This window comes from Anas acuta, chromosome 1 (assembly GCF_963932015.1).
Source record: "Anas acuta chromosome 1, bAnaAcu1.1, whole genome shotgun sequence".
In the NCBI taxonomy this organism is placed as follows: Eukaryota; Metazoa; Chordata; class Aves; order Anseriformes; family Anatidae; genus Anas; species Anas acuta.
The window spans coordinates 117,679,582-117,700,802 of NC_088979.1; the positions used below are offsets into that span (position 1 = coordinate 117,679,582).

The 21,221-nt window shown below is 43.1% G+C and overlaps 1 protein-coding gene across 1 annotated transcript; it reads right to left on the bottom strand.

Moving 5' to 3' along the window:
• Nucleotides 1-20,835, bottom strand: CCDC80 (coiled-coil domain containing 80). Its single transcript, XM_068696515.1, has 8 exons — nucleotides 20,184-20,835; nucleotides 17,933-19,815; nucleotides 14,250-14,406; nucleotides 9,050-9,186; nucleotides 8,299-8,447; nucleotides 5,007-5,110; nucleotides 3,527-3,607; nucleotides 1-1,388 (listed from the first exon to the last, which is right to left on the bottom strand). The coding sequence occupies exons 2-8, from the start codon at nucleotides 19,802-19,804 to the stop codon at nucleotides 1,042-1,044; spliced, it is 2,847 nt and encodes a 948-aa protein (XP_068552616.1). The 5' UTR covers nucleotides 19,805-19,815; nucleotides 20,184-20,835; the 3' UTR covers nucleotides 1-1,041.
• Nucleotides 20,836-21,221: the final 386 nt, after the last annotated feature.

Genomic DNA, 21,221 nt, shown 5'->3' on the forward strand with positions numbered 1-21,221 from the left:
TGGCAGAAATACAGATGGTTTAGTAGCAAATCAAATTATACCCAAACAATTCTATAAACACTTAGTCCAGATTTCTTTTTACGGGGGAGGGTATGAGAAGAGGTAGAAAGAAATTTGAAGTTTAGAGCAATAGTTTACTGAAGAACATTACTATAGAGAGCTAGTTACAACTCGTTTAAAATATGTGAATGAGAATGTTTTTTTTTTTTCTGATGGAAAATAATACTTTTCAGTTTTCTGTATTTCAGACAATACTGTATGGTTGGTGTTTTCACTTAGCTCTCATTAACTGCCAGGTAGGCAGGACCTAAAAGAACAGGAACCCCAATTAAAAGAATTAATGGCCATGCAGCAAGCTTTGAGATTAAGAGAACTTTACATTGTATTGTATTGGAATAAGTCCTGCCATAGCCATAAATTCTTACTTTCATTGGCAAAGTCAGCTAACTACAATGCTGATGCATCGTAGGAGGGTTGCTGTCTTTTCAGACAAGCTATTTCAAAAGAAGTTTTATTATTAAAGAACCTGCCACATGCTACTTCCTTAACATTTCCTTTTTTTTGGGAAAGTCCTGCAGTGTGATTCTTTGCTTGTCTTCATCAGCATAATGCAAAATTCTCACTTTCCAATAAATATTTTTTTTTTCTCCTTAGAAAAAATATTACAAAGAGCATTGCAGTATTTGTTGGACAGTTTGTCTCCTGCCCTGTAGTATTGTCCATGGACTGAGGCTGCGGGGACATTTTGTTTGGTTTTAATACAAACAAACAGCAACTGCTGATGCCCTTTGTTTATAAAGGATTAAAAATATAAAGGAGTCTTTATTGTTTAAAGCTTCAATACTACTGGTTTGAGTTGCTTCACTGTAAAGGCTTCTGCATTTTTGAGAAGGCAAATGACCAGAGTCCCTTGACTGAACAGTGGAAGGAGGAGGCATGGATATCTAGGTGGCCTGGAAGAACTTTCAGCAACTGGCCACCTATTGCTTGGATAGCTATTAGAAGACAGGCACGGGGCGGTCAGAGGCTAAGTTGCTCTTTTCAGTACGGGTATCCATGGTGGTAACTTCCATGGTGCCGGTAGTCATCTTGATAACCTTCCTGGTATCCCTGGTGATAGCTATGGTAACCATACCCACCATACTCATCGTCTGGGCACTGCATGCCGAGCGATTGCTGAATTGTCATCTCCTGTCGCCGAAGCTGCATGGAGTCGATCAGGTCATACACGATTGCCATGGACCACATTGGAGAAGGATACCAGGATTTGACGTTTCCATCTTTCCCGACTAGAAGCATGGAGAAATATTCTGGGCTAATTTGGAAGTAATTTCGGATGTCTTTCACCAAATTAGCTGGAATGTCTTCTCGGTCTACAGTAGAGCTTCCTAAAAAAGGGATTACATAAAACAGTGTTGACATTGTGGTTAGGCAACAGTGACGATTTTTAGTAGCTCAGTGAATTTGCAGTGGTGAGATAGGATACAGTCCAATAGCTGGCAATGTAAGATTCTTATTTGCAGCTTAGGATTTCCTGGTTCTGAAACATAAGGCTGCTGCACAGAAACCAAAGCTGTATTTTTAACAGTTTTGTTAGGGTTAGTAAATTTGTCTTTTTCCTCTAGGCTGAAGCTGCTGTGGTGTGGCACACCTTTTCCTCACCCAACATGCATGTATATCTTTGACTCCCATGTGGCTTGAGTCCCAGTTCATGTATGCAGAAGGCATATGTCAAAAACAGTCACACTGAAAGAAACCATGGGAATAGAAACGTGATTGTATGGAGAATTGCAGGATAAATTCTCTGAGTCATTAATGTTAGCGTGGAGCTTCAGTCTTGAACTGGAATTATGTGTGAATTATGGGATGTGGCAGATGCCATGCCCACTTTAAAAACATACATTCTGGTGTAGATTTGGTGAACTCTGGGCTTTTAAGCATGAAGCTTGTACCAAGTAAGCAGGTAGAAAGTATAAGACAATTAGAATCAGTGGACACCTATGAAAGAAACCTGAGAAAGTTGGCTTAGTAGCAAGTCTCTTATGAAGTGGCTTTGTGCTTACAAACTTGTTGAGGGTCCCCAAAGGAGGTCAGCAATCAGATAGCTAAAGGTAGTCTGGCTGTGTATCAGCAATGCAGATTTCCAGAAGACTTCAAAAGAAACTTTGATAATATGGTTGGAAGGTAGGAATAATGTATAATCATTTTCTGGAGTGGAGGGAGGTAACCAGTGAAGTTCATAGTTGCATGTGCTGGGACTAGTGCTGTTCTAAAAGAGAGCAGGGTTATGAAAGGCAGTTCCTTGAAAGGCTTGCTCACTACTCACTAATTGCCAAAAGCCAAAACAGGCGTTAGAAGCTATAAGGAAAATAATACAAAAAAGAAGAGAGACTATCATTAAAACGTATTGCTTGTGTCCATCTTGAACACTGCACACACTTCTGATTCTCTAACCTCGAATAACCAGGAAAAAAAATCAAAGAAAGGCAGTAAGGATAATCATAGGCTTGGATAGACTCTGTATGAGAAAGGACCAAGTCAGTCAAGACTCTAGTCCGTAAAACAAACGGGCTGCGTGAAGGTCTACAGAACTGTGAATGCCACTGCAGAGAGGGTCATGTTTATTTCAAATAAAAGGTGCCTTGCAGATCTGCAGAGCTTTTGCAGGTAGGTGTAGGTGGTATTCAAAGGGAGAATTCAAAGGTGAATTCAAAGGGAGGTTAGGAAAGTACATTGATGAGATGGGGGGGGGGGGGAGTTGCTTAGCATGTAGGACTAAGGTCATGAAGTTTTTTAGTGAAAAGTAAATGAATACAAAGGTGTTGAAGAAAGAAGTTATCATATCTGTTTTCTCTATTCTTACTCTTTCTTAGGCCTGGACTTGTACCTGTATGGGGCTAGAAGGACTGAGATGCTTTCATGTACAGCACTGTGAAAATAGCAATGAAATGAATAAGTTGCTTCTTGTCCTCATATCTTCACTGATAGGTAGTCGTTGGGATTAGGTAGTAGAGGAAAGCATTGCCTTTGAAATGTACCCTGAAATTCTCCTGACAGAGGGTTCTCCTAAGAATAGCTGCCTGAATTAGTCTGCTGGGATGCAAACACATAGGAAGATTAACGATGGACCCATAAAAGAGAATGTGTTAGGTATATGTTCTATAAGCTCTGCCAACTCTTGATCATGAACATTTCTTTGTCATTAACAGTAGTGCAGGCAGAGGATTATACTTGTGATTGTATGTTTAGGTAAGATAAAGATATGAGATGCTTTCCAGATCATCTTTGGGCTTTTCTATTCTGAAAATATTCTATATAATATTAAGCACAGTTGTGCCAAGAAAGCTTGTTTGCTTGTGTGCCTTCTTTTTTTGTTTGTTGTTTGTTTGTTTCGGGAAAAAAAGAAAAAAAATGTAATCCTAGTCATATCCATCCCTCTAAAGAAATCACAGCAAAAAAAAAAAACACTCAAAGTGCATAATGCTCTTCATGGGTCGTACTGAAGAAACTGGAAACGGTCACTTACCATTAATTGGATACAACTCTAAGACACCGCCAATATCTTCTCCAACTCCTAGCAATTTGAGGATAGTTATATGGCGTAGACCTGTGGAGGAAACAAAGGAGATTTTGAGTGAGACCCAATCTTTATGCACATTCTTGGGCAGATTTCAGTTTAATCAGCCAGGTTATGCTTGCTGAATTAGGAGCCAGTCTCAGCAGTCCTCCATGAGAAAGAGTTGCTCATCCCAAGGACAACAGCACTTGATGTCGTTCAGTACCATAGGGATACAAACATTAGACATACAAGTAAACTGCAGCAGCCACCCCCGAATTCAGAATGTCTCGGCACTGTTTTGTTCACCGGTAAAGTTCTTACTTGTCATCCACACTGCAGGAAAGTACTTAGAGGCAATATAATCACCACAGATCGCTGCAGTGAATGGCTTAGGACAGGCATTCACTTCTTTCATTTGTTCTGAGCAAGGCTTGGACTTCTGCCTCTGCATTGAAGACCTTAGGGACCATAGAAACTGCTCATGAAGTAAGAGTCTATGTGATCTACAAAGTCTTCTGTAACTGTTTTTACAACTTGGAGATAAAATGCTTGGGAACATCACTTGGTTAGGAAAAAGCATTGAGAACAAATGCTTCAGCAACTCACTGGATCTCTTTCAGGCTGTCCTTAGCAAAGGGCGGATGGAATTAACTGTTAATGTCATGTTCTGCTCTTCAGAAAGCATTTTACTGGTGGTCCATGACACAGTTTACATGGGTAGCTACTAAATCAGATGATGCTGAAACTCCAAATGGAAGCCAGGTGATTACGAATGAACAGACAGCGTAGCAGTAACACTGTGCAAACCTCTCTTAGGGCATAAGTGGAATGTATTGAAGTAACGGCTTTGGGATAGGACGTTTCATTCTGTCTCTCCACTGACCATGGAGCTGGATCTTAAGTACCTGGTTAGAGGGCTGGAAAGATTGTTACTGGGTTGAAGTAGCTTCCATTAAGATTTTTTACAGGTTTAAGAAATGGAGCAGGACAGAAAAAAAAAAAAACAACAAAACAACAACAACACAAAACAGCTGACATCCACGCATCTCCCTGGTACCTGACCTAGGTCTGAGATGGCTACCGGGATCTGCAAAGGATCTCAAAGCATTGCATCATTTATTTGTTCAGTAAGAAGATACGCAAGCTGAAGTGGTTGTGTCCCTGATTTTCTGAACTGTAAGCCTGAAGAGAAGCTTCAGAGTGCTCACCTTTCTGCTTCACCCAAAGGATTCCAGGGAACACTTGGCTTAGTGGTGTTAGCTGTCAGAGAGCACTGTGCTACCTGCTTAGCACAGTATTTTCCAGTTATATTTGGAGTAGCTACAGCAAACTTTCCAGTTGTCGGACTCCTCGGATTGTCTAGTGTCAGACTTGAGCAAAGGAATCCATCACATCACCAGAAAGGATGTGGTTTTGGGGAGCAAGAATATTATTTCCTTTGACTCACCAAAATTACAGGCCTGTCCGCTGAGAGCAGCGAGCTGCTGGGAGTAAGCCCAGTCCTCATCACTGGGAGCAGAAATCACCACAAGCCGCCTCCTCCAGCGGAACCTGGAAAGAGAAAGGAGGGCAACAGGGAACCATCACAACGCCTTCCTGTGCTGTGTGGGCTGAGATATGTGAGATCTCTCGCAGCTTCTGAGTAACAGCTGGGTGGGAGATCTTCCCAGTTCCATCCATCACTGGGAGAGGATAAAGCCTGTTTGAAATTTTACAGCTCCAGAACTCAAAGCATCTGCAGTTTTGCTGCAGTTTGGCCAAACAAACACCGCAAAGCTTCTGATCTTTGCTCTAAGCCACCTTCGGTAGATATAACACTGCTGAGAATTGTGTATTCAAGTGCAAAAAAGATTCCTGTAGAATTTCTCACTAGACACTTTAGCTTTTATGTCATTCGCTGCTCCTGGAACTGCTCATTGATTTTGCAGTCCAAGGGTTGTCTGGGAATTAGGGTGTATCTTCATTTCAGACATAACTCATACTTCTGTGTAAATAGTCACTGACCTCTTTTTCTTCTTCACCACATTTGCTCGAAATACCTTTAGTGTGTTTTTAAATCTAAGCTTGTTTGCATATATGTGGCAGTATGAGCCTGTGAGTATATAAGGCATCCATAGGGCAATATTTTCCTTTAATCCGGGATGTCTCATCTAACCAAATTTGTGCGCTGAGTATCACCTTCACTCTCAAAGGAAAGTGATGCCACAGGGACACTTGAAGCCTTTAAAAATTCTAACTACAGAGTCATTTAATATTCTCCAAACAACCCCTTTTTTGAATCAAGGTACTTCTCCACTAAACCTAAATAAATCAGATTTATAGGAATTTGCAAAGCTGCGGGGATATTTTTATAGCAGGAAATGATGTTTTAAATGGATGCAGATGTTACCCTGTTACAATAATAGCCTGCCTTTCCACAGCACCAAATGAAGATCTCAAAATAAAGGCTAATGCAATGGATCAACACTGTTCCACTTGAGAGAAGCAGGAAATAAGGTGGGACTTGCTCAAAGTCATAGAAGAAATTGCTGAAAGAGCAGAGGATGCTCCTGACTAATATTTTGTCTTGTTGACTGATTGATGATGCTTGTATTTTTATAATTAAAAAAGCAAATGCTTGAAAAAGCAAATTTTAATCTTGTCCAGGAGGAACAAGTAAGAAACATGGGCATGCGTATATGCGAATAGGAATGAGGAGCATTAAGAGTCGTATATGTTATGTGAAGAAAAGAGAGAAATTTTCTTATTATTTTGAAAGCATGCGAAAAAATCTTTGTGGTATTTTGTACAGCAAAAACACCTGTCTGTCTATAAACAAGGACTGAGACTTCAAACATTGGATCACATTTTGTCTAGGGCATAAATCAGAATGATGTCTTGCCTGTGAGCTGCTTTAAGATACTCTAATGATGACTTTCTATTTTTTGAATATCTGTTTTGTAGATACATAGAGCTGAAAAGGTTGGAGAATCATTCAAGCTGTCTATCCTCATGCCCCAGACAAGCCTAATACCTGGTGTGCTTGTATGGGGTCACATCTTACCGAGAAATTAATTTAGTTGGCCCTTCACAGCTGTTAGTTTACTAATACTAATGTACAGATTTATGCCTTATTCCTGACATCTGAGCACACATCTGAACAATACTCCTGTCCTGGCAAATGTGCCAGATCCTTCCCTGTGTGCACCCTGTTCTTCCACCTTATTTTGCATTCCCTTCTCTTCTGTGAGCCCAGAGCAACACAGACGGTGTCTTGGGACTACAGGAAGACTCTCTCCCCCAAAACTCAAGGATTTCCTGCTGGTACATGTGGCTTTTAAGCATTACTCAAGCGAGTTCTAGGTCTCAGTATTCTTTCAATCCAGCCATGGTTTTTAAGAACAACGTTTGCATTATTATAACTGACCTCCCAAATGAGCAACACCATGGAGATGATGCCAGGACCCTTGCTCAGCCGGGAAGATAATCTTGGACAAAGCTGGAATGAATCTTGCTGGGGATCTGCCCAGTTATCGTGGCTAGTGAAGTCCACCCGATACTTGATGCCTATTTCACAGACAGCAGATGTATTCTATGCAGTGGCAGTTCTGTTTATAGATGTACCACTCTGCATTTTTCCTGCCTGTTTTTCTAGTGTGTTTATTACCAGGGCTGTTTGCAAGCTAAGAAGGGTTTGGGAGCTGCCACTTCCCAGCATACAAGCCCTTTCTTGTGTTGGGCAGCTGTTTCCAAACTGTGGTTCTTCCTGGTGGTCTTGAAGATGAATCACTGAGACCTAAACAGGAGGTGGTGAGGCGGGTGGGGTACATCTTAAATGTTCTCTTTTCATTGAAGTGGCCATCGAATTTTAAAATGTTTATGAACCAACAACCTATTCATTTGCCTGTTGCTCCATTCGCCCTCAAGTCGTACCACATCGTGCTGTCTCGATTATTTGCATAGCCAGATGGCATTAAAAGTGTACCCCCCAAGGATTTTGATATTAGGTGAGGAGGATGCAGTAGTAGCAGGTAAAGCCTGCAGTGATGAGGTAGCCGAAATTTTATGTAAATTACCCTTTAACAGAGAGGGCCATAGCTGCACAGCTGTTCTTTGAATCTGAATCTTCCCACAGTCCAGACATGTTTATTTCCCAGTATTTAGGTTTCACAGGTAGAGCAGTAACACAGCATATAGAGACTGCATAAACAAAACTGTCTTGCTACAGAAGGCCTCAGACATTTTACAAGAGACATCTGCAAGACCTTTAATACTATATATGACTAATACTGGCAAAGACCAACTGTTATCTCAAGCTGGATAAGAAGGAAGTTACAGAGAATTAATTACTGATTCAAGCTCCATGGAAGGGATTAGAATGGGATTAATGTGATTGTCGTGGTTAATGGTTGAAATATCAACACTGTGCTTCATTCAAAACACTGAGCTGACATCTGTGAATTAATCCTTATTTGCCATTCTAATGCAAATCAGTGCTATTATCTCCATGTCATGGTGGGGGAAGCAAGATATAGAAAGTTAGCATCCAAAAAATGTGCAGTCAGTCAGGAAATACAATGTGCATACTGACTTCTAGTGCTCTGTGCAAGAGCGCATTGTGCTGTGGCTGCATCTCTGTACTTGCTTAATGCTGTTAATATGGAGAAATCTATATTAAAAATTGTAAAAGTAGTTGGATAGGTATTTTTCCAGTAAAACAGAAATTGGAACTAATAGCAGATAAGAGCAGAAGGTAATACCTGGATAAGAAGCTCTCAAGGGATTGCTTTTTATCTTCTTTGCAGACAATGCCCTCTTTTTTCTGTCTTTCCATGTCTTTAATTCTTGACTGGAAGGTGTCGATCAAATCAAACACAGACTTCATTGCTATGGGTACTTCATAGTATTGCTGTTAAGCAAGAAGAACAAATGGAGAAAGGATGCACAGAGTAGCAGTCATTTTGCATGTATCACAGCACAGCAGGATATCCCCATTTACACACAAGGTAACAAGGCCTAGAACAGGTTATAAATCATGGAAATACTCTTATTTTAGCAGTCAGACTCTTCTTTGGAAGTGACATATTGTGAGTACTTGTCCAACGTGATAAGGGCAGGCCATTGCAGGCAACAAATTGTCAATATATTCTTTTGTAGGGCCCTTCAGCTAGAGCATTGTCCATATACAATATGTTGTCATCTTGTTGATCAACCATGCTGTTTTAGGACACCACGTACTGCATTAAATCCCTCTGCCAGAGACTCCTAGCCTGTCCTTGTGGTGTCGACTCACCATCCCAGCAGAAAACCACAATTCCTGAAATCTCTCATCTGCAGAACACGAAGGCAGCTGATTCCTGAAAATTTCTCTTACTGTCCTTTCTCTTGTCGCCCAGCAATGACAAAGTTCTGCATCACTCAGTTATGCGCCTGACATGCAAGCCTATAATTTCCTGTATTTTATTTTCATATTTTCTAACGCCTTTTCTTTCCAAAAGTCAAAACCCTCACCTTGACTTTCATGTCAGTGTCCGTCAGCACCATGAAGAAGTCATTGTAGGTCATCCCATACTCTTTCCTCAGCTCACTGATAAGCTGCTGATCCACAAGATCTTCATCTTCTATCACTTTCATAGGCTTTTCATTATCTTAATACAAAACAGGAGAAATAAAAATAGTCATGGAAGTGCACAGCATGCTGACTTCGATTTCACCTTGAAAGAAAGGGGGAGATTCATCTTCCAGAAGCCCTCTTCCCACTGCCCTGGCAAGATCTTCAAAACCACCACTATGGCACTGTGGCTTTTAGCTGCCAGGTTTTAATCCCAGTATTGTCAGAAAATCAGTTTTCCCTAGGGCATATGTGTTACAGCATTCAGCTTTTCTACTTTTGAAAAATGTTAGTTGCCTGCTCTTTTCTGGTAAGATGTTTTAGATGTATTTATACATTTATATGCATGTGTTAATCATTTCTCCAGCTCCTGAAATGCAGCCACTTTTGCAGTAGAAAATAGAAACTGTTTGACAGTTTAGGACAGGAGCTGGAAAGCACCACATCCAAATGAAACAGCATAGAGAATTTGGGTCAGTAAAATATAGTTAGAACAGCTTAAAGTTGGCCAGGACTCTAGAGAGTCTTCCAGTCTTAAAAAATGACGGGATGTTTAGTGACTACAAGCAACCAGAAAATGTTTTATGTATCTTGAATAGTGCAGCTCTAGCTCTTTAGGTCTCCACAAATACCCTGCTGTGGCACTCCTCCAACTGCTTGCTGATGTTAATTTCCCATTCTAGTATCCTAATGGGAAAAAAACATCACTTTGACAATGATTTTGCAATGATTTTGTATATACTCGTTGCTCTACCCTAAGAAAACATTCGGACAGGCTTGGAAAAAAAGCAGACTGTAATTTCATTTTGAAAATTACAGAGTTATTAAATCTCCAAGTTGTTCAGATGGATAAGAACCAAATATTTGAAAAGATTTTTAACTCAAAACTTTATGGCTCTTTTCCTATGCTTAACATGAAAATTCACTAATCTGATCACTCCAAAATTTCGCCCATTTCACCATTTTCAAATGATTTGCCATCATTTGGTGGCAAATAAATACCAAAAGAAATTCTCAGTATATATTTGTAAAGTTAGAGCTGTGTGACATATGACAGAGATTTGAAACGTGTACAAGACAAGCCTGTGGAGGTAATGAGGTTCCTTACTTCCCTTAGAGTGCATTAGGGCCAAGTCCTGAAAGCCTCCATGTCGTCAGCTCAGCACCCAGCACAGCACTGTACAACTGTGACAGTGCTGGAACTGGCCTCTGTATCAAACTGTGTGCCTGGAAAGCTAAAGCCAGGCTAAGTCACACAAAAAGTGAAATGAAGCACCCTGTCACCTGGGGGCCGGAGAGCTGTCTGCAAATGTTACTTGTTTATGCCCTGTGACAGCTCCGGGTTATAAATATTCATATCCACACTTAACAATCCCAGCCCTGGCGTAAGTGACCTGCCTGAAGTCAAACAGAGACACCACAGCCGGTCAAGAGCTGGGATCCAGAGGCCCAACTTTCCCATCCCCTGCCCTACCATTATGCACCAGCAGACATCTGAGTTGAGCATACAGCAGCAGAAAATACTTTTTCAAGAACATATGTATATTTTGACAATATTTGACTCATTAAACAATAGGGAATTTTAAGCTATTTTCTAAACATCCACAGTCCCCAGGAGCATATTGATCTGATCCAAATTTTGCAATAGGCCTAATCTGTGTAAGAGGCTGGATGGAGCTTCTGAATTACATCTTTGGGAAGATGTCCAAAGCAGAAACTGCCCTTTAGGTTTCATACTTTGGACCCGCTTCTTACAGAAAAATGAAACAAAACAGCAAATGTTGCAATTTGGTTATAGTAAGTAATCATGCTGTAGGCATAATTTATATGGTTGTACATGGGTTTATGTACCTCAGCTGAAAGTTTTGTAAAGAATTACAGGCAGTGTTGTAAATCCCACATGAGATGTGTTGCTGGATGTGCTAATTGGTTATTCAGTTTTAAAAATATCTGTAAATCATGCATCAATGCTTCATAAACAAGATTTACACCTTACTTGAATCAAGCATGACTATTACAACATAGACTAAAATTCATATTAATGCCTGCAAATTCCTCCCAAAGCAGAATCAGGGTTATCCAATTGGCCTCTATGGAGGTAGAATAATGTAAGAGGAATTAGTGTGAAACACGATGGAAAACAACTGTGGTGCAGTACTTTACACAAACTGACCCATGGCATTATTCTGCTTTAAACACTGTAGATATCAACATGAAGACAGCACTCAAGTTGCACTGTTGTGAGATTGTCTTTCAACACAGCGTAAAGAAAATTAAATTACAAGAATGACAGAGAAAAATGTTTTTGGGGAAAAAAGCCACAAGGACTGGCTTGCCTTGCAAACTTGGAAGTGATTTCTGGGGAGGAAAAAAATAAATTAAACTAGAAAATCTAATATTTTTCCAATTAATTACTTGTCCCCATCCTTCACTGTCATAAAGGATGTGGGGTCAGCCTAAGTAACAACAGTGTTGGGACTGCCTGATACCACCTGCAAAATCTTCTCTGCTGTTTCTGGAACTGTCCCTGAAAGAGCAGAAATTTTTCTCTGTACATCTTTAGCAGCTAGACATGGGAAGACGAGTTACTCTTTACAAAAAAGTTCAAACGAGGTTGCAGATTCAGCAATTTGTCGTGGCAGTGCAGTGGTCTAATAGGCTGGGTGCTGGCTTTGGTTATGGGGTGGGTGTATTCTAGCCTGGGGCTGCTGTTTAGTTCGCTAAAACCCAGTTCCCAGGAGCTGGGGAAAGAGACCAAAAGGACGATTTGGGGTGAAGAGAACTCTGCACTGAGTTCTCAGCTTTTCTGTCATTCCAGTGGGGAACTGGGAGATGCTCTTTGGCTTCAGGATGAGCTGATCTAGGCCAAACAGTGTTAATAAGCTCTTTCATTAACTGTTTCTAAATGTATTTGAAATTTCAGGTGGAAAGTCTTTTCTGGGGGTCTAGAAAGGTGTTTGCATTAATTAAACTTTTTTAAAAGTTCATGATCAGGCATTCTCAGCAAAAATGTAAGGTGAGTTTTCATGTAAAGTTTAACTTATACCCTGCTTATATCCTGCTTTTCTTTAACAAGTTAATTCCTCCTATGAGATTTCCTCTCTTACACACGTTTGTGTGGTTTGGGGAAAGTTTGGGTGTAAGTTAAGTTTGGAACAGGCTGAAAGGGCCTGTCACTCTGACATGGTCTATGACAGAGGGCATGCCTGTTCATTAGCCAGCCTGGAGCTATATATAAACCTAAAAAGTCCACGGACAGACAGCTTGGTCTAGGTACACAAAAAGTGACCTTGAGAAACCTTGGCCTGATGTGGAAAATCCTGTGCCACTCCAGATTTGTCAAGGAGGTGCACGAACGGACGTTCTGGCTGGATATGTGACTCCCTGTTGTTCAGGGACACAAGTCTGCTGCTCTCCAATTAGGTCCCCTCTGAGATGTTGGAGGCATGGCTGGAAGCCAGGCATAGTTCGGTAATTTTCTGGCTGGTCATATGCCAGACCTGAAATACCCCGAGAGAGACGGTTGATGGGAGCATCATGTGGTCCTAAGCTTTTCATTTCATCTCACATCTCTTCCCAAGGTCTGGGAAAACCAAACAAACTTCCAGAGGAAAGATGTGACGAATTATAAGCAAAGTGAGTAGTTCTCATACTATTCCTTTGCTTTGGTCCAGCAAAGCACTTAAGCTGGTATTAACCATTAGATGTAGACAGCAATAGGACTGTTTACATGCTTCAAGAGATACCTAAGCTTAAGTGCTTTGCTGGACTTGGACCTGCAGTCTTTGTCCAAACCCCACCATAATTAAAGGAAAAGCTCTTGCTGGTTTTGGTGGGTGTTTCCCCAGGACCTGAGCACCGACACCAGTTGTTTTCAAAGACATCTACCTAAGATCTTCAGGTAGATTCAGGTAGTCTTAGGTAGATTTTCATCTACCTAAGAGAGGTAGATGCTCTGTGCCATCTGTAGATACGGGAACATCCATGTAAAGAAAGCAGTAGTAGAGAAGTCTGAATGAGCTACTTTGCAAGACCTGCATACTCTGATTTACAGTGCCTCCAAAGGTTAACCTCTTTGGGACAGGCAGCAATTAGCAGTCACACCCATGGGTGTCTTGCTTTACGGGTAAAGAGAGGCTGTAGGAATTAAAATCCTAAACAATTAAATGGTAAATATTCAGGTATGCTGGTGCAAATTTGTAAGGTTGTGCATACCTAGAGACTATGGCTGAAATCTCCTACCTCTTCACTAGCAAAACAGGGAAAATGTGCCTGGACCTCTCCTGTGGTGGAGAATGCTCACTCTGTCAACATCTCACAATCAGCTGTTAGGCCTAGAGAAGCTGATCCTGGGCAGGAAAAGAACTCACTGCAAGGGGTCTACCTAGCACACTTCTCTCTCTGTCCTGCGTTTAGTGTGCCTCCACAAAATTCATCTTTTTCCACCTCTTTGTAAGGAGAGAAAAGGCATAAGAAAATGTTACATGGCAGGACAGGGAGGTAACAATATTGATATTCAAAACAGGATTAGCTTGGGCCATTCTGAATATAACCTCAAACGTTTCCCTTCAGCCTCTTCTGTCGCCAGCCTCCTCTCCTTCGTGACAATAGCCAGTTTCTTTAAACAGTGTTTAAAACATGCTAGCAAGTATGTTTACTTTATAGGCCACCCATGTCAAACATACTGCAAAACCAATGGTAGAGTTGTGTTAGGACACCCATTCAGTTAGACAGTGAGGTTGGTGTTTTAGTTATTGGTAGAACTGAGCCTAACTTCCACCTTCTGTCCCATGCCCTCATCACATTTTTAGGCCTTTTCACTGTTTGACTGTTCTACTGTTTTTATAAATTCCCACAAAGAAAGCTGGAGGTGCTCAAGTTACAGCACTGGAAGCCCAAGCATGGAAAATACCAGAGGCACTTACGTAAATACGAAGTGGGGGTAGTCAGCATGGAAGAGGAAGAATGGGTTTGAAAGTGCTGCTATACCACAACAAATAGTCTTGCTTAGATCTTGACCCAAGATGGGGAAATTTCTCCCTTTGCTATCTGCTATTGTGCCCACAAGGTGGAAAGAAATTAATAAAAAAAAGACGGAACCTAGCTGGAAGTGGTCAATTTTCATGCTGCTGTTGTTCATGGTGCCAAAGATTGTAATGACTGAGATTTTCCTCGTTGCCATCTTGCAGAAGCTCTCCAGGTATTCGTCTCGCTGCTGAACATACATGTTGTTGTCCGCCTTGGGAGTCGTGATCAGCTGGTTGGTGGCAGAGAAAAAAGAGCTTGTTTAATATAAGGAATGAAACAGGTGACTATTTCACTGAAGGAGAACTAGTCATTGCCTGCAAACTGGGATTTGTTTTCCATGGAGCTGTCCCAAAGGTGTCCAGGCAGTCACAGGAAAGCCATAGGAAGCATGGCCAGTTAGTGGCACTAGCTCATCTGTGTCTCCACAATACTGGTAGAAGAAATGGCACTAGGTTTTACAGAAAACCATGTACCCTCCTATTATTCCTTGCCTTCTCAGGGCTTCAGAGGTGCAACAAATCTAGGATTCCCCCCACTCACTCACAGCGGGAGTTCCTTGTGTCTATTTTGGCTATCGCAGTGCAAATACAACTAGGGCTTCATGAATACTTATATAACTCTATAGTACTCTATTCACTTCAAAGTCTCTTAACAGAGACTTAAAAATTGTAGAGCACGCAACTCGGATCCTTTATCAGTGACTAGGATTCAAACATCCCAAGGAAGGTGTGTGTGTGTGTCACAATATGCAGTAGTCTATGCAGCTGTTTCCAGCTGAAGGTGGGGAGGAAAGCCCCAGCTCTAGCAACCTAAACATCCTAACTTGCATTAGTGAACTGCAATCAAGTGCCTGCCACCAATTCCCCAAACACAAAGGGAGTGGAATCTGAATTTTATGGTTTTGGGTCATAAAAAATCACCAGCATCCTTCAATTACAGACTTATGCTTCAGTCTGTATCAGGTGCAGTTGTCTCCTAGCTACCCTCTTAAGTTTGTAGTGCCTGAAGGCTAATTTTTATGATACACTCCTTATAAATCCAGCTCATCAATGGACTGAAATGTAGGCAGCATTTATGGGCTTAAAAGATCTGACTCTAGTTTACAGAAAGGCCCCCTGCCATAGCTATAGCACTGGGACATGAGAGTGAACAAGAATTGGGCACAAAGAAGATTTGATTTCTGGGCCATAGCACGTAATACATTGCATTTAAATTGCAGAGAAATACTTCAAATAAACAAAGGATTGTGAAAAAGATTTGAGGACTGAGATTAAAACCAGAGTATTGGTTTGTATTGTCCGCTTAGTTTCAGTGGCCATAAGCACACAGTGAAGTCTGAAGTAGAGCTGCTTTATCAAGCCTTGTAGAATAAAGCAGGGAACATTTAAGAGGCAAAGCAAATTTCGTATCAAAGCTTTGTTATAGGACTGTTTTAACCGGGGCAGTATATACATTTTATCTACCTGCACTTGCATGCGTGTGTGTGTATGTGCATATGGGTGTGCAGGTATGTGTTATATTTAATCCATCAGCCTGCATTTCATCACCATAGAAAAATAAACAAAACCAAAAGTCACTAAGCCAAGACTTCTCAAAGTAAGTAAGACTGCAACAGCAACAAAACAACATAGAGGGGTAGGGCTGCAGGGCTCAAAGCCCATGTGCTTTTTCAGGTTTTGTAGCTGGGTCCTATATCTGTCATTAACTGAACTTAACCGGGATTAGCCTTCAAAACTCTAGGTGTTTGAAATGCACAATGAAATCTGTAGTCTGAAATCCACAGTGATGCATAGGGCTTAAAAGCATGTGTCTCTCCGAATTCTCTTGTACTGGGAGAGGACCAAAACACTGTCCTTAGGAGCCGGTCTCCTAAAGAGGCTGAAAGACAATAGTATAGCAATGCAACGGGGAACAGCTCAGGTAGAGGCACTTCTGGAGCACTGTGGGCTAATTCTTTAGCAAGGGAGTTTGAAGACTCATGAATGTCAAAGATCATCCAGCTGGAAGGACTTATCCTAAGTGAACTGAACAGCTTGATCAGAAGGGATGCAAATAGGCATGTATATGTATTTAAAGTATTGGAAAGCTCTTTGGAAGAGACAGCAGGCTTCAGCCACTGCTTTTACTGTTGATCAAATCAAACCTATCCTTCAAGAAACTTCAGGGCAAGCAGGCTGAGGGTCACACTAGATACTGGAGAAGTAAAGTGTAGCGTGGTATTATCATTTCTCCCCAGTGAGTTCTGGTCTGACAGCCTGAGATTGTGCAACTCTTCTCTTGGAGATCCAGCTGAGAGGTGGCCTAGTATCAGAAGGTTCAAATTTCAGACCAGCCTTTAACTTTCTAGGACTGTGTTGGTGTAATGAATTCACAGTCTGACATCTGTAAGCTCCGCTCTTGGCATATTTCATATTTGTTTTTATTTGTCATGATGCTGCACATATTCTTGGAAGCCACAACATTGAGATACATGGCTAAGATCCCAAACTTCCTTGCAGTTTTTCTCTCTCAGCTTTTGGTTTAGTTAACTATTGATTAACTTGTAACTAACAGGCAATATTTGCAAAATTCAGTCAAGTTCAAATTTTTCAAATATATAGCTCTTCACTCACAGCTGCTAGCTCTGCACAGCCCCTACAGATGGAAGAATGGGGAGGGAAAGAAAAAAATCAGATTCCACTCAGGTTTGTTAATCATCAGCAGAATGATTAATTACATTCCAGGGGTTGAAATCTTGGCTTGGCATCTTAGCTATTTGTATGGGAATATGGGGCATCAAAGTCAAAATTATGTTGTGACACTGACAGCTGGACAATAATTATCAAAGAGGCCAGCTTGCAGTGAAATAATTGCAAGAAAGCAGCTCCTATAATAATATTTTTAAATAACTATTTTTCAAAGTGTACCTTTCAGGGTATGTGCCATCTGCCAGGAAAAACATTTGTACTACAGCTAAAACTGTTTCCTGTCCCAGGTGAAGTGTTTTTTTAGATAAGTAGTTGGAAAAACATACAACACTCTTAAACCCTGGGAGAAGTAACTCCAGACCATGCTGAGTTTCTGAGACTTGAAAGCTTACCATCGAGTTATAGTTTAATAAAAACAGCAGGGGGGAAAAAAATAAGGTTTGTATGGGATCTCCGAAGATATCTAGGGGATGTGAATGCCAAATTCCCATGAGAAATAATGGGAAATGTAGCAATCCTACCTCAGGGCATCTGCTCATATGCCTTTGTGCATATTCTCCATCAGCCGTGCGCTTATACTGCCAAGTGCACGTGGCTCGCTTCCAGTTTTAGGACACCAGCACCAATACAAACCAGGTGTGCCAGCTGGCAGGGTGCGCTGAGCGCTGAAATGTGGTAACATTGGCCAGTACCCCAAAGCGATGAGTGGATGTAATCCACGCTGGACCTTCGTTTCATTGATCATAACTGTACAGATCCCGAAACCCACATATCCATTGGAAACCAAATAATCTGGTGGCTATATGGCGGCCTATGGGAAGAGGCTGGGAAAAGGTTTTAGCCCAATTCCTGTCTGAAATATGTTCATACTGTACATAGGATTTCCAACAGGAGGCCACAAAAGCTTCTCTGTTGGAAATGATCCTCCAGGTCTAGAGATTTGACGTCTTAGACTCAACTAAAAAGAATAATGTGAAAGCACCATAAACTTTTTGTTCCTCATTTTCCTACTAGGAGGGAGACATGACTTCATTTATGAAATAAGATTCAGATGAACAAGTTACTTACAATGAGCCGCCTTTTGCCTTCAAAATACTCCAGGAGGTCGGTCACTGATTTCCTGGGAGGCTGTAAGAAAGGCTTCTTGTTGGGCTTGGGGAAATCCTCATTCTCTGTCCTGCTCCCCTTCTTGCTTTTCTTGCTGCGGTCTTTGTCCTGCTTGCTCTTTTTCTCAGCTTTGTCCTTCCTGGACTGCTTCTCACTCTTCTGCAGCTTGTCCTTCTTCTTCTTCTTCTCGGGTTTATCCATTCGCTCGTGCTTCTTTGACTCTTTTCCTTTCTTTGAAGGAACGTTGCCCACTGCAATCTCCTCTTCTAAATGGGGACTAGCAGGCTTGCTGGGGTCATATTTATCTTCATATTCATTGCTCAGTATCTTTTCCTGGGTCTTCTTCTTTGGCGGTTTAGTCTTGGTTGGCTTGTGTTGCCCCGGGGTGACGTTCAGGTCCCTGTGGTTGTAGTCCTTCCTGTCCGTTCGGTTATCTTTAAACCGACTCACGCTTGCCTTCGTGTAGTGCACCGAGGGGGCTGTGGGGACTTCTGTGAAGCTCTCCTGCCGGCCACCTTTGCTTGGTTTCCGCGTGGCCACCGGCTGTTTCTGCCGGTCCCTGCGGTTTCCCTTCCACACGGGTGAGTAGAAGTCCTCAGAGGCCGCAACACGCGGCGTGGTGCTCTCGGGGGCCGCCGGCGGCCTGTGGTACTCCGTGGTCGTATGCGACTTCGTGGTCCATGTCCTCTGCGTGGTGGGGAGAGGGGTGGTGGTCGTCGTAGGCCTGCTCGCCATTGTCACTGCGCGGGTGGTGGCCCGGGTGGTGGTGGTGGTGGTAGGGAGGGTGGTGGTCCTTACTGTGGGCAGAGGAGTAGCCACGGTGGTCGTCATCGGTTTCCTCAGGGTTTTGGTCCTGGTCGGCTGGTTGTTGCTCCTCCTGGGCTCCTCCTTCCTTGCTGGCACCTGGACATGTCCACCGCCAGGGGTAGGTTGGGTGCTGCCCCCGTTGTTGCCTTCCTCAACCACCTGGCCCTCCACCCCAGCCGCTTTGCAAGTCTGTATGAAGCCCTTCTGCCTCAGCTTCTCAATTTTTCTGATGGGGTTCTGGTCAATGACTTCATACATGGCCTCTAGCCTGACTGGATAAGGGTACCTTTCCTCCACCTGCAGCGTTTTCTTCAACAGCACCATGCCAAACTTCCCCTTTTCCAGTTTCAGGAAGCTCATGAGCTTGGGGATGAGGGCAGGATCCAGTGGCTGCTCCAGGATTTTTCCTTCGTTGGTTATCCTCCTGACTTTCCCCCCTTCTTCCCCTTCTTCGTGGAACAGCACAATCTGCTGGATGTGCCTCTCGGCCAGTTCGCAGTAGACATCATTTTTCAGCAGGCTCATCATGAGCCGGTAGTAGCCTTCTGAGGCGTGGGGGGCAGAAATCACCCACACCCGATTTTTCCCAGCAAAGCTGGCCAGGACATTGGGGGAACTTGACCCCGAGGGGAAGCGTGCCACCCTTGACTGTGCGGCAGGAGACACCCCTTCGTCCTTAATCATCTCGGATTTGGAGTATTTGGCCGCGGCTGTGAGTCTCTGTATCCGTCTTGTCCTGGTGCCCATGCCCCTGGGGTGGGAACGGGCTTCCTCCTTCAGGAGACCAGCAGGTGCCTTTGGAGCTGCTGAAGAATCCCTCTTTGTGACGGGGTGTTGGGGATTCAGGCTCAGGTTCCTCGGGGATGCTGCAGACCTTCTCAGGAGGCTGCTCGGAGCCCTGTAAGGCAGAGGCGCTTTCCTCGCTCCATGGCTCCCTCTCTCTGCTAGCCTCCCCGTCTCCTCAGAGCCACACACTAGCCACGCTGCCCACAGCAGGGCCAAGCTGAGAGCTGGCCTCCAGTTCATTGTGCAATCCGCTTGCGGGGAGGAGGAGGAGAAAAAGTTAGATGTTAACAGGATGATGAGATCTCGCACAAGTGATTAAAACAAAACAACGGCCACAAAGCAGAGGCTAGGTAGTTTCAGTGATTTAAGGGGGCTGGTTACACCTCAGCCCTGCCCTGGTGGTTTTACAGTTTACAGGTTGTTTGGGGGAAAGCACAAAATGGATCATTTTATGCAAAATGAGATCATCCGTCTGTAACATGACTCTGTCCAAAAGGACACCGTGCTCCACATCCTTCTTCTCTCTCTCACACTCACATACACACACGCAAGCACACACACAGAGAAAGGAAGGGTCCAGTACTAGAGGAGAAAGCCAAGAGTTTGACTGGAGACTTACACTCCCAGGGAACTTCCCCTTCCCGAGATGAGGTTTCACGTCTTTTTCCTTTAAAAGGAGAGCAATGCCATACAGCTTTGCTGCTGCTTGGTGATTTATCCTTACGCAGCCCAGCAGGTCCCCGAGCTCATCCGTCTACTCGTGTATCTTTTAACTTTCTTTTCTTCTTCACCTTCTCGACAAGTGGGACGAGGTGAGTGGAAGTCTCCTTTGGGATCTCTGCTCCTCCATTTACCTGCAGGTCTGGCTGCTTTCTGTGCCGGTTACCCGCACAGGCAGAGATTTCATTTAAGGAAAGGGAACTCCCAGCTGCTCTGAGTCCCTCTCTTTTAAACTTCCCCAAGCCTCCTTCCCACTCCTCGCTTCCTCAGTCCAGTTTAGCTCCTTTGTTTCCAGAGAGGAAAGCACCAGCATTAATATATTTTCCAGGCTGAAGAAAAACACAGGAATGTGATGTTTGAAAAAAAAAAAAGAAAAAGGACGCTTCCCGTTCCCCTTTCTCCACACTCAGACAAAAGCAAGTTGTAAAACTCTCGTCTTTTCTTCTCCTTCCCTTCTTGGCTGGCTACGGTCCCAGAAATGTCAGGGGAACCCCAGCCCTGCTCCGAACCAGCCTCAGACAACGGTGGCCACTGGAAATGGGGGAAACTTCACTCAGGATTTAACAGCTCAGCAGAACCCGCCTCCTCCCCACTCTGACACACGGAGGGAGGAGGAGGAGGAAGGCTCTGGGGGCTGAAACACTGCACAGCATCACAGAGCACTTCAGAGAGGGCGACTCCAGCCTTAACTCTTTCCTTCACGCCGCCCGGCTCCCTTGCGATCCCCGGTCATGTCTTTCTCCTTCCTCCCGTTAAACAGGCACTGGCTGAATAAAAACCAGCCCCGTGAGAAGCGCCTTTCCCCATCTGTGTCAGTAGCAGCTCTGGTGTTTAGGAGTTACTGCTTTTTAGCCCTATTGTTTCTGCCTCCTGCTCCCCTTTTCCCTGTTCGTTTGCTTTCTGGGAGTTCTCCAGTGGAACCCAATTTCGCTTCACT

Coding starts and splice junctions, on each gene's coding strand:
- CCDC80 (XM_068696515.1), bottom strand. CDS start 19,804: ATGAACTGGAGGCCAGCTCTCAGCTTGGCCCTGCTGTGGGCAGCGTGG. Junction 3,608..5,006: donor CGGACAGGCCTGTAATTTTG/GTGAGTCAAAGG, acceptor TTTCCTCCACAG/GTCTACGCCATATAACTATC. Junction 1,389..3,526: donor AGAGTTGTATCCAATTAATG/GTAAGTGACCGT, acceptor TCCCTTTTTTAG/GAAGCTCTACTGTAGACCGA.